Source organism: Hirundo rustica, unplaced genomic scaffold (genome assembly GCF_015227805.2).
Source record: "Hirundo rustica isolate bHirRus1 unplaced genomic scaffold, bHirRus1.pri.v3 scaffold_191_arrow_ctg1, whole genome shotgun sequence".
Classification (NCBI taxonomy): domain Eukaryota; kingdom Metazoa; phylum Chordata; class Aves; order Passeriformes; family Hirundinidae; genus Hirundo; species Hirundo rustica.
The window spans coordinates 59,671-70,842 of record NW_026690261.1 but is presented as its reverse complement, the minus strand read 5'-3'; the positions used below and the strand labels follow the sequence as shown (position 1 = coordinate 70,842).

At 61.9% G+C, this 11,172-nt stretch overlaps 2 protein-coding genes across 2 annotated transcripts; one reads left to right on the top strand and one right to left on the bottom strand.

The window, feature by feature from the left end:
* Positions 1-6: 6 nt before the first annotated feature.
* SRRT (serrate, RNA effector molecule) lies at positions 7-5,760 on the bottom strand. Its single transcript, XM_040053793.2, has 6 exons — positions 5,702-5,760; positions 4,119-4,238; positions 3,896-4,021; positions 2,750-2,905; positions 1,518-1,706; positions 7-559 (listed from the first exon to the last, which is right to left on the bottom strand). The coding sequence occupies exons 2-6, from the start codon at positions 4,235-4,237 to the stop codon at positions 469-471; spliced, it is 681 nt and encodes a 226-aa protein (XP_039909727.1). The 5' UTR covers position 4,238; positions 5,702-5,760; the 3' UTR covers positions 7-468.
* A 1,233-nt stretch (positions 5,761-6,993) lies between these two features.
* Positions 6,994-10,962, top strand: LOC120747753 (ephrin type-B receptor 4-like). Its single transcript, XM_040053791.1, has 7 exons — positions 6,994-7,903; positions 8,074-8,144; positions 8,768-8,871; positions 8,920-9,006; positions 10,024-10,529; positions 10,799-10,867; positions 10,955-10,962. The coding sequence occupies exons 1-7, from the start codon at positions 7,852-7,854 to the stop codon at positions 10,960-10,962; spliced, it is 897 nt and encodes a 298-aa protein (XP_039909725.1). The 5' UTR covers positions 6,994-7,851.
* Positions 10,963-11,172: the final 210 nt, after the last annotated feature.

The window sequence follows — 11,172 nt, the reverse complement described above, 5'->3', positions numbered from 1 at the left end:
TTTTCGGGGCGGTTTCGCGCCGTTTCTGGGGATCTTTCCTGGCGTCGTTTTGGGAAGGTTTTGGTGAATTTTGGCACGTTTTTGGGCGTGGTTTGGGGGCGCTTTCTGGCGCATTCTGGGCCGTTCGGGGGTGGCTTTTGAGGGCGTTCCCAGGGGCTCCTGGGCGGTTTTTGGGGCTCGTTTCGGGGCGGTTCCGAGGTGTTCCAGGTGGTGTCGGGTGTCCCGTGGGGTGGGGTGGGCTCATACCTACACTCGCCGCGAGCGTCGCCGTCCGCCGGGCCCCGAAAACTGCGGCGCTTTTAAAAACCCCGGCCCCGAAATCGGCCGCTTTTTTTGGTTTTGTTTTTTTTTGTTTGTTTTGGTTTGGTTTGGTTTTGGTCTTTTTTTTTTTTGGCGGCTTTTTTTTTGGAGTGGTTTTTTTTTTTTTGGCACGAACCCCCCCAAAAATAAAACAACAAAGGTCCCTGGCTACGTCCTGCACTTGTGACCTCGCCGCATTGTGCGCGGCCCCGCCCTCTCTGCCTGCCCCTGCCCGGCGGCTCCGCGGCTCCCGAGGGCGCTGGGAGAGAAGGGAAGCGTTAAATCCGGAGAGAATCCCAAAAAAATCCCACCCCAGATCCACCCCGACCCGGCCCCCGAGGGCGCTGGGAGAGAACAGCAGTGTTAAATTTGGGATGAATCCCAAAAAATCCCACCCCAGATCCACCCCGACCCGGCCCCCGAGGGCACTGGGAGAGAACAGCAGTGTTAAATTTGGGATAAATCCCAAAAAATCCCACCCCAAATCCACCCCGAACCCGGCCCCCGAGGGCGCTGGGAGAGAACAGCAGTGTTAAATTTGGGATAAATCCCAAAAAATCCCACCCCAGATCCACCCCGAACCCGGCCCCCGAGGGCGCTGGGAGAGAACAGCAGTGTTAAATTTGGGATAAATCCCAAATCCACCCCAAATCCACCCCGAACCCGGCCCCCCGATTTTTTGGGGGGGGGCAATTCCCCACTTTTTTTCATCAACACCTAATTTTTTTTCGGGGGGGGGGGGGAACCACACCCATCTCCAGGTGCCGCCCTCACCCCAGGTACCCTTTTATCCCCCAGACCCAACCATCCTCCGCAGCCCCCCCGGGCGCTTTTTGGGGTTTTTTGGGGTTTCCCTATCGCTTTTAGGGGCACACAGAAGGTTTCTGGCATTTCTGGGTGCACACAGAAGGTTTTTTGGGATTTCCCTGGAGCCTTTAGGGGCACCAAGAAGGTTTTTTGGGGTTTCCCTGTCGCTTTTAGGGGAACACAGAAAGTTTCTGGCATTCCTGGGTGCACACAGAAGGTTTTTTGGGGTTTCCCTGTCGCTTTTCGGGGCACACAGAAAGTTTCTGGCATTCCTGGGTGCACACAGAACGGTTTTTTGGGGTTTCCCTGTTGCTTTTCGGGGCGCACAGAACGTTCCTGGCATTTCTGGGTGCACACAGAAGGTTTTTCGGGGCGCACAGAAGGGTTTTTCGGGGTCCCCGGGCACGTACCACTCCTCGTCCTTGTGGGCCAGGAAGAACTCCTGCAGCTGCTGCCGGCGGAAGTCCAGCTTGTAGTCGTTGTAGCGCTTGACGGCCTCCGTCTCGTCCACGGCGTCGTCCAGCGACAGCAGGAACTCCTTGAAGCTCTTCATCACCGGCGGCGCCATGCCCAGGTCCACCTCCGCGATGGTGCCCAGCCTGCGGGGCAGCGGGGCCGGGATCGGGGGGTTTGGGGTGAATATCCGGGGCTTTGGGGTGAATATCCGGGGGTTTGGGGCCGGGATCGGGGGCTTTGGGGTGAATATCCGGGGCTTTGGGGTGAATATCCGGGGGTTTGGGGTCGGGATTGAGACGTTTGGAGTGAATATCCGGGGGTTTGGAAACAGTATTGGGGATTTGGTGTCAGTATTGGGGGGTTTGGAGTGAGTATCTGGGGGTCTGGAGTGAATATCGGGGGGTTTGGAGTGAATATTGGGGGGTTTGGAGTGAATATCTGGGGGTTTGGTGTCGGTATCGAGAGGTTTGGGGTGAATATCCGGGGGTTTGGAGTGAATATCTGGGGGTTTGGTGTCGGTATCGAGAGGTTTGGGGTGAATATCCGGGGGTTTGGAGTGAATATCGGGGGGTTTGGGATCGGTATTGGGGATTTGGGGTCAGTATTGGGGATTTGCGATCAGTATTGGATGTTTGGGGTCAGTATTGGGGGGTTTGGGGTTGATACTGAGAGATTTGGAGTGAATATCCGAGGATTTGGGATCGGTATTGGGGATTTGGGGTTGATATCGAGAGGTTTGGAGTGACTGTCCGGGGGTTTGGGATCAGTATCGGAGATTCTGGGATCAGTATCAGGGATTTGGGGTCATTATTAGGGAATTTGGGTTGATATCAGGGGGGTTTAGGGTCAATTTCAGGGGGTTTAGGGTTGATATCAGGGGGTTTAAGGAGAGCACCACGGAGCAGTTTAGGGTCATTACAGGAGAATTTGGGGTTGTTATAGGAGGAGTTTGGGGGTCCTGGGGGTCTCAGGGATTTTGGGGGGGGGGTCCCGGGTCAGTTTTTTGGGGCGATTTCGGGCAGTTTTGGCTCACCTGGCCTGGATGGGCAGCAGCTGCTGCTGCACCCCACACAGTTTTGGGGGAGATTTTGGGGTCAGGAAGCTCAGAGAGGTTTGGGGTTTTGGGGGCGGTTTCTGGGGGTCCCGGGTCAGTTTTTTGGGGCGTTTTCGGGCGGTTTTGGCTCACCTGGCCTGGATGGGCAGCAGCTGGTGCTGCAGGAGCTGGTGCTGCATCTCGTGGGGGCCCCAGGGCGTCTGGGGGGGGCCGTAGGTGGGGCCGGCGCCGCCCCCGCTGTAGGGCAGCTCGTAGCCGCTGTGGTAGGGGTCAGTGCCGTGGTCATCCCTGGGGACAGAGGGGGTCACAGGGGTCAGGGGTCACAGGGGTCAGGGGTCACAGGGGTCAGGGGTCAGTGCCGTGGTCAGCCCTGGGGACAGACGGGGGACAGTGAGGGGTCACAGGGGTCAGTGAGGGTCAGTGAGAGGGCTTTGGGGCAGTTTTTGGGGTGAATCCGGCAGGTTTTGGAGCAGTTTTTCGGGTGTATTTGAGGCAGGTTTTGAGGTGGATTTAGGGCAGTTTTTTGGGGCAGTTTTTGGGGTGAATCTGGCAGGTTTTGGAGCAGTTTTGGGGGCAGGTTTTGGGGTGAATTTGGCAGATTTTGGGGCAGGCTTTGAGGTGTATTTTGGGGTAGATTGGGAGCAGATTTTGGGGCAGTTTTTGGGGTGTATTCGAGGCAGTTTTTGGGGTGAATCTGGCAGGTTTTGAGGTGGACCCGGGGTAGATTTGTGGCAGTTTTTGGGGCAGTTTCTGGGGTGAATCCGGCAGGTTTTGGGGCAGTTTTGGGAGTAGATTTCAGATGAATCTGGTACTTTTTGAGGTGTATTTTGGGGCAGTTTCTGGGGTGAATCTGGCAGGTTTTGGGGCAGGTTTTGGGGTGGATCTGGCAGGTTTTGGGGTGGATTCAAGGTAGATTTGTGGCAGTTTTTGGGGCAGTTTCTGGGGTGAATCCGGCAGGTTTTGGGGCAGTTTTGGGGCAGGTTTTGGGGCAGTTTCTGGGGTGGATCTGGCAGGTTTTGGGGCAGATTCAGGGCAGATTTGTGGCAGTTTTTGGGGCAGTTTCTGGGGTGAATCTGGCAGGTTTTGGGGCAGGTTTTGGGGTGGATCTGGCAGGTTTTGGGGCAGTTTTTGGGGCAGTTTCTGGGGTGAATCCGGCAGGTTTTGGGACAGGTTTTGGGGCAGGTTTTGGGGTGGATCCGGCAGGTTTTGGGGTGGATTCAGGGCAGACTTGTGGCGGTTTTTGGGGCCGATCTGGGCGTGTTTCCGGGGGCGTCTCACCAGTCCCTGCGCAGCCGTTTCTGGGGGGGGCTCAGCTCGTGCCGGGGGGGGCTGAAGCGCTCCCGCCGCGTCCGGTCGTAGTCCCGGTAATCCCGGCTGCGCCGCTCGCGCCCGCGCTCCCAGTCCCTGGCAGAGCGGGAAACCGGGATGAAGCGGGGGCCAGGGACCCTCCCGGCGCCCCGAACCGGGCCGAACCGGGCCGAACCGGGCCCCGGGGCCGCACCGGTCGCTCCAGTCGTCCCTCCGCCGCTCGTCCCTCTCGCGGGATCGGTCGTAGTCGCTGCGCTCGCGCCGGAATTTGTCCCTGCGGCGCCGGTCGTACTCGTCATCGCTGTCCCCCATCCTGGGGGGGCACGGAGGGGTCACGGAGGGGTCACGGAGGGGTCACGCACCCCCGAGCCCAAAACCAGCCCAGAGGGATCCCAAAACGAGCCCAGAGCGACCCAAAAAATGACCACAAAGGGACCCCAAAATCACCTCAGAGTGACCCCAAAAATGAGCCCAGAGGGATCCAGAAATGAGCCCAGAGGGATCCAGAAATGACCGAAAAGGGAGCCCAAAATCACCTCAGAGTGACCCCAAAGATCAGCCCAGAGCGACCCAAAAAATGACCACAAAGGGACCCCAAAATCACCTCAGAGTCACCCCAAAAATGAGCCCAGAGGGATCCAGAAATGACCACAAAGGGAGCCCAAAAATCACCAAAAAGGGACCCTAAAATGAGTCCAGATTGACACAAAAGTCACCAAAAAGGGACCCAAAAATCACCTCAGAGTGACCCCTAAAATGAGACCAGAGGGATCCAGAAATGAGCCCAGAGGGATCCAGAAATGACCGAAAAGGGACCCCAAAATCACCTCAGAGTGACCCAAAAACGAGCCCAGAGTGACACAAAAGTCACCAAAAAGAGACCTCAAAATGAGCCCAGAGTAACCCCAAAACTCACTAAAAAGGGAGCCCAAAGATCACCACACAGTGACCCAAAAATCACCAAAAAGGGACCCAAAAATGAGCCGAGAGTGACCCCAAAAATCACCAAAAAGGGACCTCAAAATCACCTCAGAGTGACCCAAAAATGAGGGCAGAGTGACCAAATAAAAAACACCCCAAAGGGACCCCCAAAATTGCCATGGAGCGACCCAAAAATCACCAAAAAAGGGACCCCAAAAATCAGCCCAGAGTGACACCAAAGTCACCGGAAAGGGACCTCAAAAATCAACCCAGAGTGACTCCAAAAGTCACCACAGGATGACCCCAAAAATCACCAAAAGGGACCCCAAAAATCACCAAAAAGGGACCCCAAAAATCACCACAGGGGACCCCCAAAATTCACCCCAGGGTGACCCTAAAATCACCAAAAAGGGACCCCCAAAATCAGCCCAGGGTGACTCCAGAAGTCACCACAGAGCGCCACAAAATCACCACAAGGGACCCCAAAAATCACCGGAAAAGGGACCCCCAAAATGAGCCCAGAGTGACCCAAAAATCTCCAACAAGGGACCCCCAAGATGCCCCCCAAAAGCCCCCCAGACCCACAGATCCCCCCGGACGCCACCCCGGGACCCCCCCAAACCGCCCCGATGACGCCCCCAGGCCCCTCCGGGACCCCCAGGGCCGCCCCCCGCCCCCCGGGCCCCCCCAATTTCCCGCCAAAATCCCTCAGGACCCCCGGACCCCACCCCCCGATCCCCAATCCCGTGATGCTTTGCGGCCCCCCACAGCCCCCCAGACCCTCCCGGGACCCTCCCCGGCCCCTCCGTGACGTCACGCCGCCCCTCCGTGACGTCACGCGGGGACCCCCCGGACCTGCCCGCGCGGTCCCGGCCCCGCGCGCCGCTGCCCGCTCGCTTCCGGCCCGCGCCGGCCGGAAGTGACGCGAGGCGGCGCCGCCAGAATGGCGCCGCCGGAAGTAGAGCGGGAGGGGAGGGGGCGGACGGCGGCGGCGGCCGCTCGGTGCCGACGGGAGGACCGCGCTGCCTCTCCGCTGCCCGCGCCCGCCGCCGCGGCTTTACCCTCGGTGCCGCCGGTGCGAACGGGGCGGGGAGGCCTCCGGGCCGCGGGCGGCGCTCGCAGCGGGGCCGGGGAGCGGTGCGCGCGCTCCTCTCTATGGTGGGGTGGGGGGGAAGAACTTCTGCCCGGCCGCCTCCTCCGCCGCCCTCCCATTGGTCGCCGCTCCCGCGCGCGGGCTTGGGCCACGCCCCCCGGCGCCACCATCTTCTCTGCGGGCGTCACGTGATGCCGGAGCCGCCGCCATTTTGTCTCGGTGGGCTCGGCGCAGGCGCAGAGCGGTTCCTGAGGCCGCCATGGGCGTCGCCGTTTTGCCAGTGCCCTCCCAGTGCCCCCAGTTACCTCCTAGTGCCCTCCCAGTGCCCTCCCAGTGCTCCCAGTTACCTCCTAGTGCCCTCCAAGCGCTCCCAGTATCACCCCAGTAACCCCCCAGTGCCCTCCCAGTGCTCCCAGTATCACCGCAGTATCACTCCAGTGCCCCCCCGTAACCTCCCAGTGTCCTCCCAGTCCTCCCAGTAACCTCCCAGTGCCCCTAAGTATCAGCCCTGTGCTCCCAGTAACCTCCCAGTATCACCCCAGTGTCCCCCAGTATCATCCTGTTGCTCCCCAGTGCTCCCAGTATCACCCCAGTGCCCTCCCAGTAACCCCCCAAACACTCGGAATGCTTGGAGGCATCGGTGACATCCTGGCACTGGTTCGTACTGGTTCGTGCTGGTCCTTTACTGGTTCCTGCTGGCCCGTACGGGCCCGTACTGGTGTGGTACTGGTCACATACTGGTGTGCACAGGCCCGTACTGGTTTGGACTGGTCCCGTACTGGTCCCTGGCACTCGGTTATTCCGGGAATTCCACACCCAGTGCCCCCCAGTCCATCCCAGTCCCCCCCAGTTCTGTCCCAGTCCCTCCCAGTGGCTCCCAGTCCCATTTTAGCCCCCCCCAGTCCCCCCCCAGTTCTGTCCCAGTCCCTCCCAGTGGCTCCCAGTCCCGCATCCTGCGGCCCCTCCCTGGAAGCGCTGAACAAAAGCCGCTTTTCCTGTGGGGGGGCCCCGCCCCGCCCGCCCCGCGACCCCCGCGACCCCCGGGCGGGGACGGGCGGCAGCCGAGCCCCGAGCGCGCCCGGAGCGCCCCGAAATCCGCACCGGGACCCCGAAAAACGGCACCGGGACCCCGAAAAATCGGCGCCGGGACCCCGAAAAACCGCACCGGGATCTCAAAATCCGCACCGGGACCCCCAAAATCGGCACCGGGACCCCGAAAAACCGCACGGGGATCTCAAAAAACCGCACTGGGATCTCAAAATCCGCACCGGGACCCTCGAAAACTGCACCGGGACCCCAAAATCTGCACCAGGATCCCAAAATCCGCACCGGGATCCCAGAAAATCCCCACCGGGACACAACAAACGGCACCGGGACCCAAAAAATCAGCACCGGGACCCAAAACCCAGCACCGGGACCCGAAAAACGGCAGCAGGATCCCAAAGAACCAGCACCAGGACTCCAAAACCAGCACCGGGATCCCCGAAATCTGCACCGGGACCCAAAATCAGCACTGGAATCCCCGAAATCGGCGCCGGGACCCCGAAAATCGGCACCGCAATCCCCAAACCAGCACCGGGATTCCCAAAATCAGCACCGGGACCCCCCCCAAAAAAGGCACCGGGACCCCAAAAAACGGCACCGGGACCCCCGAAATCGGGCGGGGGCTCCCCCCGAGCCCCAGCGACCCCCCCCCAGGGCCCGTTCTGGGGAGCCCCGAGAGCGCCCGGGACCCCCCGGCGGTTTTTTGGGGACCCTCCGGGATTTTTCGGGGACCCCCAGATTTCCGCGTCCCTCCGGATTTTCGGGGATATTTTCCAACTCCCCCGGATTTTTGGGACTCTCCAGGATTTCTTTTTGAGGCTCCCCGGGATTTTTTGGAGCCCCTCCCGGAGTTTTGGGCCCCCCGGCCATGGGGCTGTGGCTGCTGTGGCTCTGGGTCCCGCTGGGGCTGGCCGAGGAGGGTGAGTGACCCCCGGGACCCCCCCCCGGGATTTGGGGCGGGGGGTCCCGGGAATTCCGGGGTTGGGGTTCGGGGAGGGTGAGTGACCCCCGGGATGGGGAGGGGCTTTGGGGTGTCCCGGGGTGGATTTGGGGTGTCCGGGGGTGTCCCTGACCCACCCCTGACCCCCAGAGACGCTGCTGGACACGCGGCTGGAGACGAGTGACCTTCACTGGACGGTGCACCCGCAAGGGGAGGGACAGGTGCGACACGGGGACACGGGGGACATTGGGGACATTGGGGGGACATTGGGGACACGGGGGGACACGGGGGGACACAGGGGAGACACGGAGGCGGGGACAGGGACATGGGACACGAGACACGGGGGGGACACAGGACACGGGACATGGGGGAGGGACAGGGACACGGGACACGGGGGGGACACGGGACAAGGGAGGGGACACGAGAGGACACAGGGGGACACGGGGGGACACAGGGGAGGGGACAGAGACAGGGGGACACGAGGGGACACGGGAGGGACAGGAGGTCGCCATGGTCGCTCACCTCTCTGTCCCCCCCGTGTCCCCTTTGTCTCTTATCCCCCCGTGTCCCCCCCATGTCCCCCCGTGTCCCCTTTGTCCCTTATCCCCCCGTGTCCCCCCTATGTCCCCCGTGTCCCCCCGTGTCCCCAATGTCCCCAACGTCCTCCCATGTCCCCTTTGTCCCTTATCCCCCCGTGTCTCCCCATGTCCCCCCGTGTTGTCGCTGTCCCCAATGTCCCCCCGTGTCCTCAATGTACCCAATGTCCCCCCAATGTCCCCCCAATGTCCCCCCGTGTTGTCGCTGTCCCCCAATGTCCCCCCAACGTCCCCCGATGTCCCCGCAGTGGGAGGAGCTGAGCGCGCTGGACGCGGAGCTGGGCGGGGCCGTTCGCACCTTCGAGGTGTGCTCGGGGCGGGGCGGGGGCGGGGCCGGCCGGGACCCCGCCCAGCACAGCTGGAGCCCCGCCCCGCACAGCTGGAGCCCCGCCCAGAACAGCTGGCTCCGGTCCCGCTGGGTGCCCCGCGGCGCCGCCACCACCGTGATGGCGGAGCTGCGCTTCACCGTGATGGCGTGTGACAGCCTGGGGACACGGGGACACCGGGGGACACGGGACACCGACAGTGACAGCCTGGGGACACGGGGACACCGGGGGACACGGGACACCGACAGTGACAGTGACAGTGACAGTGACAGCCCGGGGACACGGGGACACCGGGGGACACGGGACACCGACAGTGACAGCCTGGGGACACGGGGACACCGGGGGACACGGGACACCGACAGGGACAGTGACAGTGACAGTGACAGCCTGGGGACACGGGGACACCGGGGGACACGGGACACCGACAGGTTGGCGGGGACACAGGGGACACCTGGGGCAGCTCCGGACACACCTGGGGACACACCTGGGGACACACCTGGGGACACGCCTGGACACGCCCCTGGACCTGCTTCTGAGCATCCCCCTGGCAACGGGAATGCCCTTGGCAACCTCGATCTCCATGGCAACGACCCCGAACCCCTGGATCTCCATGGAAACCACCCCAGGGACCACAATCTCCATGGAAACAGCCCTGAACCCCTGGATCTCCATGGAAACCATCCCGAACCCCTGAATCTCCATGGAAACAGCCCTGAACCCCTGGATCTCCATGGAAATGACCCCAAATCCCTCGATTTCCATGGAAAAGGCCCCGAAGCCCTGGATCTCCATGGAAACAGCCCTGAACCCCTGGATCTCCGTGGAAACCATCCTGAACCCCTGGATCTCCATGGAAATGACCCCAAATCCCTTGATTTCCATGGAAAAGGCCCCGAAGCCCTGGATATCCATGGAAACGGCCCCAAACCCCTCGATTTCCATGGAATCGGCCCCGAACCCCCGGATCTCCATGGAAACCATCCCGAACCCCTGGATATCCATGAAAATGACCCCGAAGCCCTGGATCTCCATGGAAATGACCCCAAATCCCTGGATATCCATGGAAACGGCCCCAAACCCCTCCATTTCCATGGAACCCGCCCCGAACCCCGGGATCTCCACGGAACCCACCCCGCACCCGCGGATCCCGGCCCCGCTCCCCTCCCTCCGCCCCGCCGTCCCCGCCGCGCCGCGCCGCGCCCCTGCAAGGAGACCTTCACCGTCTTCTACCACGAGTCGGACGCCGACACGGCCACGGCCACGCACCCGCCCTGGATGGAGAACCCCTACGTCAAGGTGGACACGGTGGCCGCCGAGCACCTGGCGCGGCCCGGGCGGGGCGCGGGGGCCCGCGTCAACCGCAAGGTGCTGCGGCTGGGCCCGCTGAGCCGCGCCGGCTTCTACCTGGCCTTCCAGGACCTGGGCGCCTGCATGGCGCTGCTGTCCGTGCGCCTCTTCTTCCGCCGCTGCCCCGCCGCCACCGCGCGCCTGGCGCGCTTCCCGGCCACCGTGCCCGCCGAGCTGGTGGCCCCCGTGGCCGGGGCCTGCGTGGCCGGAGCGGTGCCGGCGGCCCAGGGCGTGCCGCTGATGTACTGCCGGGAGGACGGGCGCTGGGCCGAGCCGCCGGCGCTGGGCTGCGTCTGCGGGCCGGGCATGGAGCCCAGCGAGGGCACGGGGTGCCGGCGTGAGTGTTGGGGCGGATTTAGATCTTTTGGGATTTTTTTTGGATTTTTTTGGGTGTGTTTTGGGTGGTTCTCAGGCATGTGATGGGCGCTAGGCCGAGCCACCGGTGGTGGGCTGCATCTGCAGGCCGGGCATGGAGCTGAGTGAGGGGATGGGGTGCCAGCGTGAGTTTTGGGGTGGATTTAGATCTTTTGGGGATTTTTTTTTGATTTTTTTTTGAATTTTTTTGGTGGTTTTCTGGGTGGTTTTTGGGTGTGTGATGGGCTCTAGGCCAAGCTGCTGGCATGGGCTGCGTCTGTGGGCCGGGCATGGAGCCCAGCGAGGGCACCGGGTGCCGGCGTGAGTTTTGGGGCGGATTTAGATCTTTTGGGGATTTTTTTTTGGATTTTTTTGGAATTTTTTGGGTGTGTTTTGGGTGGTTCTCAGGCATGTGATGGGCGCTAGGCCGAGCCACCGGTGGTGGGCTGCATCTGCAGGCCGGGCAGGGAGCCCAGTGAGGGGATGGGGTGCCGGCGTGAGTTTTGGGATGGATTTAGATTTTTTGGGGATTTTTTTGGATTTTTTTGGTTGGTTTTGGGTGGTTCTGGGGTGTGTGACGGGCGCTGGGCTGCGTCTGCGGGCCGGGCATGGAGCCGAGTGAGGGG